A 17,310-nucleotide genomic window follows, 5' to 3' on the forward strand; every position below is an offset into this window, starting at 1 on the left:
ATTGTGCATTCATTGAGGTATTAATAGTTTTTAAATTATACCCCTCCCCATTTGTTATTGTGCATTCATTGAGGTATTAATAGTTTTTAAATTATACCCCTCCCCATTTGTTATGGTGCATTTATTGAGGTATTAATAGTTTTTAAATTATACCCCTCCCCATTTGTTATGGTGCATTCATTGAGGTATTAATAGTTTTTAAATTATACCCCTCCCCATTTGTTATGGTGCATTTATTGAGGTATTAATAGTTTTTAAATTATACCCCTCCCCATTTGTTACTGTGCATTCATTGAGGTATTAATAGTTTTTAAATTATACCCCTCCCCATTTGTTCTTGTGCATTCATTGAGGTATTAATAGTTTTTAAATTATACCCCTCCCCATTTGTTGTGGTGCATTCATTGAGGTATTAATAGTTTTTAAATTATACCCCTCCCCATTTGTTGTGGTGCATTCATTGAGGTATTAATAGTTTTTAAATTATACCCCTCCCCATTTGTTATGGTGCATTCATTGAGGTATTAATAGTTTTTAAATTATACCCCTCCCCATTTGTTACTGTGCATTCATTGAGGTATTAATAGTTTTTAAATTATACCCCTCCCCATTTGTTATGGTGCATTCATTGAGGTATTAATAGTTTTTAAATTATACCCCTCCCCATTTGTTACTGTGCATTCATTGAGGTATTAATAGTTTTTAAATTATACCCCTCCCCATTTGTTCTTGTGCATTCATTGAGGTATTAATAGTTTTTAAATTATACCCCTCCCCATTTGTTGTGGTGCATTCATTGAGGTATTAATAGTTTTTAAATTATACCCCTCCCCATTTGTTCTTGTGCATTCATTGAGGTATTAATAGTTTTTAAATTATACCCCTCCCCATTTGTTGTGGTGCATTCATTGAGGTATTAATAGTTTTTAAATTATACCCCTCCCCATTCATTGAGGTATTAATAGTTTTTAAATTATACCCCTCCCCATTTGTTATTGTGCATTCATTGAGGTATTAATAGTTTTTAAATTATACCCCTCCCCATTTGTTACTGTGCATTCATTGAGGTATTAATAGTTTTTAAATTATACCCCTCCCCATTTGTTCTTGTGCATTCATTGAGGTATTAATAGTTTTTAAATTATACCCCTCCCCATTTGTTGTGGTGCATTCATTGAGGTATTAATAGTTTTTTAAATTATACCCCTCCCCATTTGTTATGGTGCATTCATTGAGGTATTAATAGTTTTTAAATTATACCCCTCCCCATTTGTTATGGTGCATTCATTGAGGTATTAATAGTTTTTAAATTATACCCCTCCCCATTTGTTATGGTGCATTCATTGAGGTATTAATAGTTTTTAAATTATACCCCTCCCCATTTGTTATGGTGCATTTATTGAGGTATTAATAGTTTTTAAATTATACCCCTCCCCATTTGTTACTGTGCATTCATTGAGGTATTAATAGTTTTTAAATTATACCCCTCCCCATTTGTTCTTGTGCATTCATTGAGGTATTAATAGTTTTTAAATTATACCCCTCCCCATTTGTTGTGGTGCATTCATTGAGGTATTAATAGTTTTTAAATTATACCCCTCCCCATTTGTTACTGTGCATTCATTGAGGTATTAATAGTTTTTAAATTATACCCCTCCCCATTTGTTACTGTGCATTCATTGAGGTATTAATAGTTTTTAAATTATACCCCTCCCCATTTGTTCTTGTGCATTCATTGAGGTATTAATAGTTTTTAAATTATACCCCTCCCCATTTGTTGTGGTGCATTCATTGAGGTATTAATAGTTTTTAAATTATACCCCTCCCCATTTGTTATGGTGCATTCATTGAGGTATTAATAGTTTTTAAATTATACCCCTCCCCATTTGTTATGGTGCATTCATTGAGGTATTAATAGTTTTTAAATTATACCCCTCCCCATTCATTGAGGTATTAATAGTTTTTAAATTATACCCCTCCCCATTTGTTATTGTGCATTCATTGAGGTATTAATAGTTTTTAAATTATACCCCTCCCCATTTGTTACTGTGCATTCATTGAGGTATTAATAGTTTTTAAATTATACCCCTCCCCATTTGTTCTTGTGCATTCATTGAGGTATTAATAGTTTTTAAATTATACCCCTCCCCATTTGTTATGGTGCATTCATTGAGGTATTAATAGTTTTTAAATTATACCCCTCCCCATTTGTTACTGTGCATTCATTGAGGTATTAATAGTTTTTAAATTATACCCCTCCCCATTTGTTCTTGTGCATTCATTGAGGTATTAATAGTTTTTAAATTATACCCCTCCCCATTTGTTCTTGTGCATTCATTGAGGTATTAATAGTTTTTAAATTATACCCCTCCCCATTTGTTGTGGTGCATTCATTGAGGTATTAATAGTTTTTAAATTATACCCCTCCCCATTTGTTACTGTGCATTCATTGAGGTATTAATAGTTTTTAAATTATACCCCTCCCCATTTGTTATTGTGCATTCATTGAGGTATTAGAAGCAGGATGTCGTCTAGTGGTAAAGCGCTTGCTTGTTGCGCAGTCGGCCTAGGATTGATCCCTGGTGATGGGCCCATTGGGCTGTTTCTCATTCCAGCCAGTGCAATATGATTGTTATATCAAAGGCTGTGGTATGTGCTATCCTGTCAGTGGGATGGTGAATTTAAAAGATTCCTTGCTACTAATGGAAAAATGTACTGTGTTTCCTCTCTAAAACTATATGTCATAATTACCAAATGTTTGACATCCAATAGCTGATGATTAATAAACAAATGTACTCTAGTGGTGTTAAACAAAATAAACTTTAACTTTTCAGTGAGATATTATATAATGGAGAATACTCAGTTAACTGTCAAAAGTGCCGAATGTGCATATTCAGTGGCATATTTACCAACAAAAAATAATCTGGTTAAGTCTTCTTCTTCATTTCGTTCGCTTGTTGACTACACGTCGAGGCCAGCAGTGACTATGAATGATACTGTTTTCTATAGATCACTTCTAGTGCCATTCAGCTTCTTCTGGAGAGTTGTTGTAGTTGTCCAGCTGCTTTAGGTTTATGCAGTCTTGGATGACATGTTCGGTCGTCTCATGGTTAAGTGAGTGGTGTACATTATTCTAGGTTCGTGAAAAATAATCTACGGCTAGAACAATAGTATAACGTCAGAAGTGTGTTTAATAATAAATATATCACACCACTGGTGTTACCCGTCATTTACAGGTGTGCTGTTTTCTTGTTGCAGGTGACACACTGTATTACAAGTTTCTCGTCGACCCAGATGAGTCTTCTGCCAGCTGGGGCTACAAGTTCATGGTGACGGCCGGAACACGAGACAGCTTTGAGACAGGACACACCATACTCAATGCGGTTCTGTCCTCGGATGTAGCAGGGTAAGTTGAACAAAGTCAGAGCTTCAGATTTTGAGAGAATATTTCTATTATTTAAATACAGTTGAATCCTATTGGCTCGAACCCAATCGGTGCTTGAGAAAGTGTTCAGCTCACCGGGTAGTTTGACCCAACCGGCAACAATGTGTAAGTGTAATTCAGGACTTTGTTTTTGGTTCGAGCATTGCAGTGGATTCAATCCTTCCAAGTTCAACCCAACGAGTTTCTACTGTAGTTTGATTAGATCTTACACATTTTTTTTTTTCCTGCAACATGTTCATGTTTTTATTATTTGAATATTTAGAATAGATCTTCCACATTATATTTCTTCCTGTGATTCTTCATTTTCCTATCTTCCTTAGATGCAATTATTGTTCATCTAGGTCATATATAAAATGTATTAATTCACCATAACAGTCATGTTGCTGTACACTTTCTCTACTTTTTTTTTTTTGTGCCAGTGTTATTATAACACATGGCTGAAGAGTTATTTGTTATATCAACCGGCCTCGGTGGTGTCACGGTTAAGCCATCGGACATAAGGCTGGTAGGTACTGAATTCACAGTTCAGTTCCAGCTCACACACAGAACGAGTTTTAATGATTCAATGGGAAGGTATAAGACCACTACACCCTCTTCTCTCTCACTAACAACTAACCCACTATTCTGGACAGACAGCCCAGATAGCTGAGGTGTGTGTCCAGGGCATTGTACTTGAACCGCAGGATATAAGCACAAAAATAAGTTGAAATGTTATATCAAGGAAGTTGACCATATTGGACCATATATACGCTGACAGTGAAAAGAACAAAAAAGTGGGACCTAACACAGTAGGACCTACTACTCCATAGTGCCTCTGGGTTATTTATTGTTACAACCAAAGCTTGGCACCATGACTGGTACATCAAATGACATGGTATGTACTATCCTGTCTATGGGATGGTGCATATAAAAGATCCCTTGCTGCTAATTGAAAAGAGTAGCCCATGAAGTGGCAACAGCGGATTTCCTCCTTTAATATCTACGTAGTTCTTAACCATATGTCAGACACCATATAACTGAAAATAAAATGTGTTGAGTGCATCGTTACATAAAACATTTCTTTCTTTCTTTGCTTCCTTCCATAGTGTCACAAAATTGTAGGTGTAAGTCACCTGTCAACAGGTCTCCAATTAAACAATATGCCAGGGCATCAGTAAATATGCTCTACTTTCATACATGTAAAAACAGTAGGGTAAATATGTGTGAGGGTTTTTTTTACACTTATATGACGAGACCAGTTTCTTATGATTGTTTATTATAATAAAGAATATCACTACTACTAGAAGGAAGTTATAACTGTTCTATTAATTGTGCTAAACTTGTCCTGTTTTTTATTTAGTATATAAATATTTTACATTATTATCCATATGGTTCAACATAACCGAGTTAATAATAATCATACGAAGCACACGTGTAATAAGTGTAATGACGTAATTTTGCGAAACGATGTCATAACATGACGTTGCTTTTCCAGTCCTAGCTCAGACTATGCATTTGAAAATTGTTATTCATTAAGAAAACAACAATAATATGGATAATAAAGAAATTATTACACTCGTGTGTGAGTCGTACTGATTTTACGAAACTCGTGTCAGGATTCATGTATTACCCTTGCTCTCACTCGGGCAATACAAAAATCCTAACACTTGTTTCGTAAAATCAGTACAACTCACAAGTTCGTATAATAATCTCTAAATAATACATTTCACAAGTTAATTTCACCAGTAAATCCTGTTTCAAGTTTCATGATCAAGTACAGCACTGAGTCTTTTTTTTTTAGATGTTTGCCGCTGGGCGATCTGTGGTCTAGTCTGGTGTATGTGGCATGCAAACAGATGTCGCTCCAACGACTCAAGGCAATCCAGCTGCTTCTCAAGATTGTACTGGCACAGAGTCGGACAAAAACACAGTCAACGTAAGAATAACATCTTCGTAGTAACATTTTAATAGGTTGTTATTTTAACATTGATTACAAATTTCACACAGTTATACAATTTACTCTGTTCTGATTGGACGACATCACTTGAAAACTGAATGTTATCCTTCGATAAATCTCAGAAGATTACGTCAAATGAGACGTTATTACGTAAAACAGGTCATAGAAACTGATTTTTGTGTATTTTTAACTAAATAGAAGTGTTGTTTGTAATTATAAAACCTTTTTGTAATTTATTTTTTTGCATTTATCAATGTATAATGGTCACAAATTTAATATATACAATTTGTGACAGATATACATCAATAAATTCATTTCTTATAAACCACAACCTGACATCTCAACTTTATTGCACTTCTCCTTTTCTAATTGATTGAATTAAATATTCCAACAGCGAGACATTGATTAGCACTGATTAGCATTGATTTTATATTTGGGGGGAACCCATATTGGCGGGAACCCATATTGAGGAGAATCCATATTGAGGGAACCCATATTGGGGGGGGGGGGGGGGGGGGGGTCAACTGTATGTATGATTTTATAAAAAATTTAATACAGTAAAAAAAAAAAAAGGTTTTGATTGAGGGGACATGGACCCCCCCCTCTCGCTATGCAGCTGTTCGTTAGAATTATATACTGATCTCCTTTTAGGAGTGAAGAGCCGAAGCTGGCGATTGACCTGAGCTTGTTGAAGCCGTTGTGGATCATGTACATGTCGATGACGAAGGACGACGAAGACCCAGGGACGGTCCTGCCTCCAGTCGTCCGCGCTCTAACCGAATTCTTCCTGCAGGTCGAGAACCTAGTCATCGTAAGTATTCGTGCATTCGGCATGCTTGTATATAGCAGATTCGTCACAAGTGTTTTTTAATATGGAAAATATCAACTGAGTCTATGTTAATCAGTATGTTTTTTTAGGCATAATTTGGAGAAATTATTTGGTTGCCCAGAGCTAGCTCCATTCCTGCATACATTAATGTCTTGTAAAGAAAACAAGAAAATTATTTTATTAATATAAAAGTTTGAAGGCCTGCTTATTTTTATGTTGCTGATATGTGATTTATATATATATATATTTATATAGAACTGACAAGAATAGTAGTACATTGTTACAGTTGTTACTACGGTTAATATTTGTGATTATTACATGTATTTAGAATATGTATCTTTAACACTGCTGTCTTATCTAATTTTCTTTTATTTCAAATGTGGATATCATGTCCTAAAAAAATTAATAAATGAATTTTTTTTTAATGTATTTGTTGAGGCTCTGCCAAGACAAATACCTATTAACTAGACGAGGATGATATTTTACATATTAAAAAACACGATTAGTGAATGCTATTTATCCTATAACACTTCTAAAATAACATTTTCATTCGATATTTAGTAAATCAAAGTTGGCTCCATTGGTAATATGACGTTATCACGATGAGCAAAAATTAGTTTGACGTCACGCATTTTAACTAAATCATATGAAAATGTTACGCTCAGGTATACAGGTCTTGATAGTAAACACATGACCCATTGACAGCAACACATTATTACCTAAAGATCTTGCAAATTTCAATATAATTTTAAAATTTGCTTGCCATATATCGCGTTTTGATAAAAAACAGGATTTACCCAATACAATTTCATACGGATCAGTCGCGTTTTGCAGCAAATCAGCAGCAACTCTTCAATTGTTCCTCCAGTTTAGATGATGGAATTGATGTAACTGTTGGGGTTTGTGTTTTGTTCTCATGTTTACATAAAGAAAAATATATTAAATCGTTATTGCAGGTAGTGATTTGTAGTGTATATTCCAGTGAACACGACAATAGGTGCATGATGGCAATAGGTGCATGATGCGTATAGTTCAAATCCTTCTGGTGTTCATATAATTCTAACCGATTGTGTAATCGAAAATTGATCAGTTGGTAAAAACTGATTATAACTGATGATCGATGGTGAAATTCAAACCAATTCTCAATTCTATTAGGGATGTGTGTTGTGTGAGAATTTTTGTATCATAATATATTGTGATATAGGTTTCCTGTATCATGAAAGCAACAAAATGAAATTTTAGAATACATTTGGAAAACAGATTTCATAAAAAAAAAACATCTGACAGTTTCAAATTGATTTCAAATCATTCTAATAGTGAACTCGTAGTACTGTTTACTGTTTATCTTCAGGAATGGGATGTTGTATCTGACTGTTTTAATTAATAGTGATAAAATGTTCTCTGTATTAAAGGCACAGACCCTAGTTTCAGCCCGTGAAAATGGACACTACGTTTAGTTAAACTACTAACCTGCAACAGATATTTAGATAAGGTTATAACAGAGAGAAACTAAAGTCTGTGATTTTTAAACAGGGAAATGCCTTCCAAAAATAACTAGAGCTTGCCTTGATAACAATTACTTCTTAGACGAACATGCATTTTTAGAAGTATGAAAAATGCATTTTGGGGTTTGCAAAAGCCTGGATGACCAGAACCACTTTAGGTGTATAAAAATTAATATTCTGAACAATAAAAAATGGCTTTAATAGTGAGAAATACAGTGTTTAATTAATAATAACAAAATGTGTCACTGTTGGTTTGTCTGCAGGAATGGGATGTCGTACCAGACTACATTGTGGCAGTCCATGACAAGAAGGAAATCATGTCTGTACTCATTGTGGTATGTAAATCTTAAACTCCCAGGAGCAGATCCAGGATTATGTAAGCGAAGGGGGGTAACACAATTTTAAAAGAGGGCAATAGACCTCTTTCTCATTCCACTGCACATGTGCCCGTTGCGGAGTTACTCGAGGACGCAAACCGCGAGATTTCGCGAGATCTCGCCAAAATAGACCTATCTGCAAATTGGGGGGCAAAAGCAATGGGAGGCCACGACCATTGTTCAATTATTAACTGTTCCAATCGCATATGTCCGGGAAATTCGTTATCCTTCCATCGATATCCAGCCAATGGATATCGGAAACGTTTGTGGGTAATCGTTTCACGTAGAAAACGATTTTAATGTTACTCTAAGTACGAGGGTTTGTTCGGGACATTTTGTAGGAGGGAAGCCAGTGAACGCATAAGGGACCAAAACCGTACCGGTTCTGTACAGGACGTTCCTACACAGGGCGGTCTAGTATACTTAGATATGGTGGAAAACACATTAACAGTAAAGAAAATAAATATATATTTTGTATATAAAGCAAATATATATATATTTCGAATTATACTCAATAAAATATATAACGTGTTGTGTGTAAATATATAAAAAATATATGTAGTCAGGACAGCTATGTACAGAACGTTCCTATACAGGGCGGTCTAGTATTCTCTACTTAGATATGGTAGTAAACAGTAAATAAAATAAATAAATATATATTTTGTATATACAGAAAATATATGTATATTTCGGACAATACTCAACAGAATATATATATATATATATATATATATATATATATGAACTTTTAATGTTATTATTACTCAGTGTGTTTCAAATTTAATTATAAGTATTGTCTGTTATTACTTTTACGTTCATCTAGGTATGAACAAAAAAATCATCCGCAAACTTATGTGAGAACGTCTTCGCCGATTCACACAATTTACGGATGATTTATTTTGTTCATACCCCGATGAACGTAAAAGAAATAACAGACACTCCTTAAATAATAATAATAATAATAATGATATATGAATATATATAGAGTGATGACGGCTGTGTACAGGACGTTCCTACACAGGTCTGTCTAGTAATTTATATACTTAGATATGGTGGAAAACACATTAACAGTAAAGAAAATAAATATATTTGGTATAATACCCAATGCGTTCATGTTGACACTGTATAAAAATGTGTGTATGGGTAAACAGAACGGCGCCTACCTTCAAACCCCCCCCCCCTTCAAATCCCCCTTTTTTTAAATTCCCACTTTATGGATATACATGTAACAGCATAAAATCAATTCCTTTTTTTAACTTTTCCCAATTAGATAGACACTAAGAAAAATGCAACAAAACACCTTCTGAGATATATATATATATATATATATATATATTTATATATACAGTCAAACCTGTCCTAGCGGCCACCTGTATTCAGCGGTCACCTGCCTTAAGCGGCCACTTTTTTCCTCCCAAACGATTTATAATGTAAATGCACCTCTAATAAGCGGTCACCTGTCTAACGCGGCCAGCGGCCACCTAAATCGGATCCCAAATCGCTAAAATACCTGCATTAAGCGGCCACAGTAAAGTTTTACTCTTATATAAAAGGGATATTTTAACAACAGCGATAAGGTGCAGCAAATAACTGATCTTCACACCTTCAGGAATACTAGTACCCATTCAGTCCCGACATCTCCACTGTGTATCAATTAAGGAAGTATGAATCTGACATGCATCTAATTGCCTCTGGGCAGGCTACGCTTGACATTTGTAGATTCACTTACTATAACAATACATCGCATGAAGTCGGAATTAAATAATTAAATGGAAAAAGAAAACAAAATTGTGGAGAACGGTTAATTTAATATATTTTATTTGCATTATTTCTGAAGGAGACAACATGTCAAAAGTTGATTTATAGTCAACTATGAAGCACAAATCCGTTAATTAGCAGTACAGATGGTAAAACAAGAAACAACAACAAATGTTTTAAAGACTATATATGTGGCAACCTGTACTCAGCGGCCACCTGTCTTAATCGGCCACGTTTATCTACTCCCTTGTGTGGCCGCTTAAGACAGGTTTGACTGTATGTATGTATATATATATATATATATATATATATATATATATATATATATATATATATATATATATATATATATATATATATATATATATATATATATACATGTGTGTGTGTGTGTGTGTGTGTGTGTGTGTGTATACGATTGTAATTACATATCAAATATATTTTTCTGCATAAAATATCAGTGGCTGTATATTAAACGTGTTTCTGATCGTTCTAATATTTGTACTATGTTAAATTTCATCTTATTTCCTAAAATATGTTTTTTCTTATGTACGAAGTTATTTGAAGACAAAATCCAGTCTGGGCTTCTTACAAATATTAAGACGATCAGAAACACATTGAATATACAGACACTGGTATTCTAAACAAGAAAATATATTTAATATGTAAATTTAATCGTAGAAATATTTTATTAGTCGGAAACATCTTACAATGCAGCAAACTCAGGAATGTCCCTTTAATTTGAACCATTCCGCTGTAAATTTCAGCGGACCGTTTTCTACGGCCATTATACCATCTAATTCGAAATATGTACATGTTAGTTGCCAAAGTTTAAAAGTCTCCTACGAAGCTACTCAAGTCACCCATAACAACCTGTCTGTCACGCCCCCCAATTTGTAAATAGACTAGTTTCAGTCTATTTTGTCAAGGGACGTTACTCTTCACGCGCATGCGAAATACCTCTATTTGAGTTTGTTAAAGGCTTTAAAAAGGGAACAGAATCTTAAATAATGGAGTTCTTACTTAAGGGCATTCTTCTCTGAATATTTTGAAATAAGGGAGCTTTTAAATTATAAGGGAGTTCTTAAGGGCATGCTTCCCTGAATATTTTGAAATAAGAGAGATCTTAAATTATAAGGGAATTTTTGAGGGCATACTTCCCAGAATATTTTGAAATAAAGATGCTTAGAATTTTTTTTTCAGTGCAACGATAGAGGTATGTGACATCTTGTGGATGATGAATTTAAAAACACAAAAACTAAAAATTAAGATGGCATTTGAAATGATGTATCCACCAATCACCCAATTATTAGATTGCCACCACCAGTATATTCGTGCAGGCCTCTGATAATTAGGGGTGGAACGTAGCCCAGTGGTAAAATGCTCGCTTGATGCACAGTCGGTCTGTTAGGTTATTTCTCATCCCAGCCAGTGCACAATGACTGGTATATTAAAGGCCCCGTGGTATGCGCTATCCTGAAGGTGGGTGGGTGCTACTAATGAAAAAAATGTAGCATGTTTCCTCTTTATGACTGTCAAAATGACCATGTGTTTGACATTCGGTAGCCTATGATGAATAAATCAATGTGCTCTAGTGGTGTCTTTAAAACAAACTGAGAATTAAAATGTTGTGTATTTACCATTTAACTAGCCTAACCCATTTTATTTATGTAACCTGTTACAATGATATTCTACATTTAATGTTCAAATGAAAGAAAGAGTTGCACAAAATTTTAATAAAACACATTTAGAGCAACTATAACCATCAGAATGACCAAAAACATACTGTAGCTGATTGACAGAATTAATACTTTAAACAAGAAGTCGTAAGTAATATTGGGAAATCACTTTTATTCATAGTGGTCTCATTTTCGTGCAGTCATTGAAATTATCAGGGTTCGCACAGGTCTTGAAGTGTTTGAAAGTACTTGAATTTTGTTAATGTATTTTCAAGGCCTTGAAAACCTTGAAAAATCTTATTTTTGTGAAAGTCTGAAAAGTCCTTGAATTTTATTTTCCCCTCCTGGAAAAAATAGCAAACATGCCTTTCCTAGCTTTAGTAAAAAAAAAAAAAATGCTTCCGTAGGTTTATTTACGCGTCAATCCAAAACTTCTTTGTCATTCCCGCCAAATATGAAAGTCCTTGAATTTTATTTTCTCAAACCTGTATGAACCCTTAATTATGAACACTGAAAATATACAAAATTTAAGCCCACAAAAATTAAAGATTTCAAAGTATGTAATTTAACAGTGAAAAAATAAATCAGTATAGCTAAAACTATTTTATTCTCCTTAATAACTATAGTTATTGCCTTTAAGCAGAATTTTTCTCTGAAACATATATCATGTGCTAAGTGACACTTTTTCTTTATTATGTTCTGAACCAGCTTTTTTGTGTTTTTGTTCTTCAACAGGGCTTGAAAAATATTGCAGCAGTCAGTCACATGATTGGATTGGATAATGCTGCGACGAGCATCACTAACCTCTTCAGACCAGGAGAACTAGTTCGAAAGGACTCGGGCACTCCAGTTGATCCTGTTTAACAAACAACTCGGCCTTAAGTAGCATACCGATTACTTAATAACTGTGATATTCATCCTGTGAAAGGAGCATTTCTGTGTATAATTGGTGCCGGTGAAGAGAAGAACTGCTACAAAAAAAAATGGAATTTAACTTTCTTTCTGCTGTCTAAATAATATACATTCAAGTAATACTTCAGCGGTCTTGTCTGTTGTGTGGATAGTAGTACAGAAGTGGACTTAACTGTTTCTGTGTAGATAATGGTACTGAACTGAATCACTGCTTCTGTGTAGATAATAGTACAGAAGTTCCAAGTAGATAATATTTTAATGATACTGAAATGAATCCCTGCTTCTGTATGGATAATTGTACAAAAGTGCACTTCACTGGTTCTCTCTACATTATAGTACTGAACCACTGTCTGTGTAGATAGTAGTACAGAAGTGCACTTCACTGGTTCTGTACTTCACTGGTTCTGTGTAGCTAAAAAGTACCACGCTGAATCACTGTCTGTGTAGATAGTAGTACAAAAGTGCACTTCACTGGTTCTGTGTAGATAAAAAGTACCAAGGTGAATGGCTGCTTTTGTGTAGATAGTAGTATACAGAAGTGTAATTCACTGGTTCTGTGTAGATAAAAAGTACCAAGCTTAATTGCTGCGTTTGTGTAGATAGTAGTATACAGAAATGGACTTTAGTGGATTTGCTGTGGTGATAATAGTATACATGTGAGATGTTTGACATCTGATGCTTGTTAATTAAACATTGTACTCAGGTGTCACTCAACAAACATTCTTGTGTGAAAAGAGCATAGAGTCGACCAACGCAAAACTGAATTAAAACTACTAACTGGACTTGAAGAGTATCATCACAAAAGGCGATAAACGCCATATTTAAAACCATTGTGCAAACCCCACTCAGACACTGTTAACAGGTAGACAAATACCAGTTCAAATTCAGTTTTAGCAAAACGCGATACAATTGTCTGAGGATATACCGCAGATTGCAGAGGATCTGGTGTGGCGATTATGGTGATTTGGAATAAAACGTTTTTAGAATTGGGTGTGTATAGTGGCGTTTATCGCATTTTGTGATGAAACTCTTCACTTGTTTATTGCTTCTGTATAAAACAAACAATATACTTAAGTAATTTAAAACTAGACTAGTGTTGCTGTGCAGTGGATTATCAAAAAGTGGCAGACATTGATTATCGATGGCTGTTAACGGCCGTCACTGCTGCCTACTGGTACTTACAATAATACACATCACTTCATCCAGATAATATAGTTGCTTTCCTATTTTTTAACAGCTCCCTACTATCAAAGATGATAAACAATTTGGCTATGTATACCTGGAGTTTTTTGGTCTAAATAATAGTTAATAGAATGATAGGAGTATGATCTTGTTTGTTATTGTATAGATAATATTACACAAATCAAATCAAACAGGACTTGCTGTTTGGATAGTAGTACTTACACCAGTCCGAAAACAAATTCAGAAAAATAATAGCTTATCTGTAATATAGTTGTGTTTTTCAATGCTCTGTTTCTGTTGTGTAGATACATATACACAAATAATACATATTTAAAGTAGATTGTTATATTCATGGTGTATGGGACATACAAGTAGACCAATATTTAAATGTGTCGGTGAAAAACAGCTGCCAGAGATTATGGGCAACATATTTTAACAAGTTATTTTTGTTAACCTGAATTTCATTTGTAATATTATTCCATTTTATAAAATTTTTAAAGGGATACAGTTTTCATAGTACACAGGTATTTTAAAGAGTTACCAACTGATATTGGCTTTCCTTGCTTAATAGTTTCAAAAGAGCTATCTTTGGAATACATGACCTATGTTTTACACCTATGTGTATTGTACAGCTTTTGAATACCCTGCAATAAATGTTGTAATTTCAGTGAACAGAATATATGTTTTTCACCAAACAAAACAAACACCAAGATACAGTTCAGTGACCGACACCCTTTCTCATCATTCCAGAATTTCACTTTAATTTATTTTTGTGCTTCAAGCACTGTTTTGGACACACACCTCAACAATCGGCTCCAAATTCAACCAGCCGGGGTTTTTTCGCTAACGTTTGCAAACTATTTTGACTGGTTCCTCAAGTGGTAATTTGGTTTAATGTGTAGCATAAAAATTAAAAAACCCAGTCTAGCGAACGTTAGTGACAAGTGGTTGGCTGAACTTGCCCATGCGCTGTCTGTCCAGGACTGGGTTACTAGTTCATAAGAAAGAAGTAGGGGTAGTGGCCTTACACCTCCCCATAGACCCATTAAAGGTTGTTCTGTGTCGGGGACTGGTACCTGCCAGCCTTAAGTCTGATGGCTTAACCGCTACACCACCGAGGCTGTAATCATACACAGAACTGCTTGGAAGGGGGGAAAACAACTCTATGGATGAATGAAGATCGATAAATCCTACAACTAATTGTACCACTGCGCTGCATCTTGTTTCAAAGATGATCTCTTTATTAAAGCTGTTTTCAGTGCCATCTACTGAAAGTACAAATGTAATTTGATTCCATACAAATTTGCATTACAGAGACTGTTTCATCGATATAAAATGTTTGATGTTTATTTGCAATCTGTGATAATGTTTTCTTCACTTAATCATTAATGTACCTGTACAACCAATGCCCAAATTATTGGATAAAATGACAAGACTGACAATCCAGCGCACAGCGTATTGTTCGAGTTTCATTTCGTTGGATTGTCAGAGTAAGATGTACATAGATTGGTTTTGTTTTATACCCCGTTAAAACCCATCGGTGAGAATTGCGTTTCATAAGAATATATTATCAATTGAACAGAAACCGTAACTGAAATTTTTTTAATTAAAATATAACGGGTAGTACCTGTACATAGATTTTTGTTTTATACTTTCAATACCACCAGGATTGCTGTTGATACAAGATGGGGAGAACTGTCAAAGATTTCAAGAAAAATGGAATATATGGAATATTTGGAAAACCTTGAAAGAATTGAATAATAAAAATAAAATACTCAGTAAAATTTATGTACTAGTTAAAAGTGATGAAATAGCAATTTAACAAATTCAACTGTAAAATAATTGTCAAAGGTTTTAAGAACAATGGAATATTTTGTTTGAAAAACCTTGAAAGAATTAATAATACAAATAAATACCCAATACAATTATTGTATTATACTGTTTTCAGAACGATAGCATAGCAGTATGCTAACATCAACTGTAAAATGAAAAATGAAAAATAATTTTATATAATTTTCTAATTAAGTCTGTTACAAATTGTGGTATTTTTAACCCATTTTATATTACTACATGTAGCTTTTAAAAAACAAAAAAAATTGTATGTTTAATTTGTTCATATTGGGTGCAATTGTTTCATGTTGTAATTATAGGAAGCATAATTGCTTCTGTTTCAAAATTAAAATATATATACCATATATATATATATATACCTTAAGGTTTTACTGCAGGTTATATTTACGTGCATATTATGTGTGTGATCAGTATATTCATATGATTAATATGTAAAATATCAACTTGAGTAATATTTTTCATAATGTTGCTATGTTGACAGATTAATATGAACAACAACAAAAATACTGTTTTATTATGGATAAGTGCTATGTATTTGTTCTGCCGTTTCTTTATTTTCTACCAGAGAATAATACTCTGTTGAAGACATAACATTTTTGTGAATAAAACTCACAAGATGTATCTCGTTTGTTGTTTTTGCTTTAGTGGGCTTTAATTTTTGCTTATAAATATAAATATTTGTGTATTGAATGTTGACCAGTAAAACTTAAATGTTCATTTTTAAAAATCTTTAATAAGCATATTTAGAGATTAGATTAAACGAAATCCAATATTACTGCCCTGGTCTCTGACTGAGAAGGCGAGACGTAGCCCAGTGGTAAAGTGTTCGCTTGATGCGCAGTCAGTTTGAGATTGATCCCCATCAGTGAGCTCATTGGGCTATTTCTCGCTCCAGCCAGTGCAACACAACTGGTACATCAAAGGCTGTGGTATGTGTTATCCTGTCTATGGGATGGTGCATATAAAAGATCCCTTGCTGCTAATCAAAAAGAGTAGCCCATGAATTGGTGACAGCAGGTTTCCTCCCTCAATATGTGTGGTCCTTAACCATATGTCCGACGCCATATAACCGTAAATAAAATGTGTTGAGTGCGTCGTTAAATAAAACATTTCTTTCCTTCAAGTTTCACCAGGCAGATTTCAACAAAACTTGGTGTAAATGATCTTCTCATGAACCTGACCAAGTGTTATTACTGTTGGAGCTGAAACATGATCCAATATGGCTGTTCTGGCTTCGGATTGGTTGAGACATTTTCAAGTTCCACTTGAGAGATGTCAACCAAACTTCGTCCAAATCATCCTCTCATAGTCCAGACTAAGTGTTGTTACTTTTTGGGTCTAAATTCAGAATGACTGCCCTGACCTGATTAGCTGAAACATTTTTTTATTTCTTTTTGAGTTCCACAAGTCCCATGGTCCTCTCATGTCTCTGACAAAGGTCAATTAAGAAGATAGCCACCCTGACCGCTGATACATTTTCAACTTCTCAAGTTCCATCATACAGATTTCAACTAAATGTGGTCCAATTCAAAATCCAATATGGCCAAAGTGCAGATTTCAACCAAACTTGGAACAAATTTGTGATGATTCAAAAAATAATATGCCTGTCTGGGAAAATGTATATAAAAGATCCCTTGCTACATTAGGTAAAATTAGTGGGTTTTCTCTGATGACTACGTGTCATAATTACCAAATGTTTGACATCCAATAGCCGATGATTAAAGGGACATTCCTGACTTTGCTGCATTGTAAGATGTTTCCTACTAATAAAATAGTTTACAATTAAACTTGCATATCAAATACATTTTCTTGTTTAGAGTATCAGTGTCTGTATAT

The 17,310-nt window shown here is 34.2% G+C and overlaps 1 protein-coding gene across 1 annotated transcript in view; it reads left to right on the forward strand.

The window, feature by feature from the left end:
- Positions 1 to 16,093, forward strand: part of LOC121380225 (zinc finger ZZ-type and EF-hand domain-containing protein 1-like) — a 104,797-nt gene extending 88,704 nt beyond the window's left edge. The window contains exons 73-77 of the mRNA XM_041509046.1: positions 3,259 to 3,406; positions 5,226 to 5,360; positions 6,033 to 6,192; positions 7,979 to 8,050; positions 12,265 to 16,093. Of these exons, the coding sequence (XP_041364980.1) occupies positions 3,259 to 3,406; positions 5,226 to 5,360; positions 6,033 to 6,192; positions 7,979 to 8,050; positions 12,265 to 12,393 (644 nt within the window). The 3' untranslated portion in view covers positions 12,394 to 16,093. The remainder of the gene's footprint in view (positions 1 to 3,258; positions 3,407 to 5,225; positions 5,361 to 6,032; positions 6,193 to 7,978; positions 8,051 to 12,264) is intronic.
- The last annotated feature ends 1,217 nt before the right edge of the window (positions 16,094 to 17,310 follow it).

Source organism: Gigantopelta aegis, chromosome 8 (assembly GCF_016097555.1).
Source record: "Gigantopelta aegis isolate Gae_Host chromosome 8, Gae_host_genome, whole genome shotgun sequence".
Lineage (NCBI taxonomy): Eukaryota > Metazoa > Mollusca > Gastropoda > Neomphalida > Peltospiridae > Gigantopelta > Gigantopelta aegis.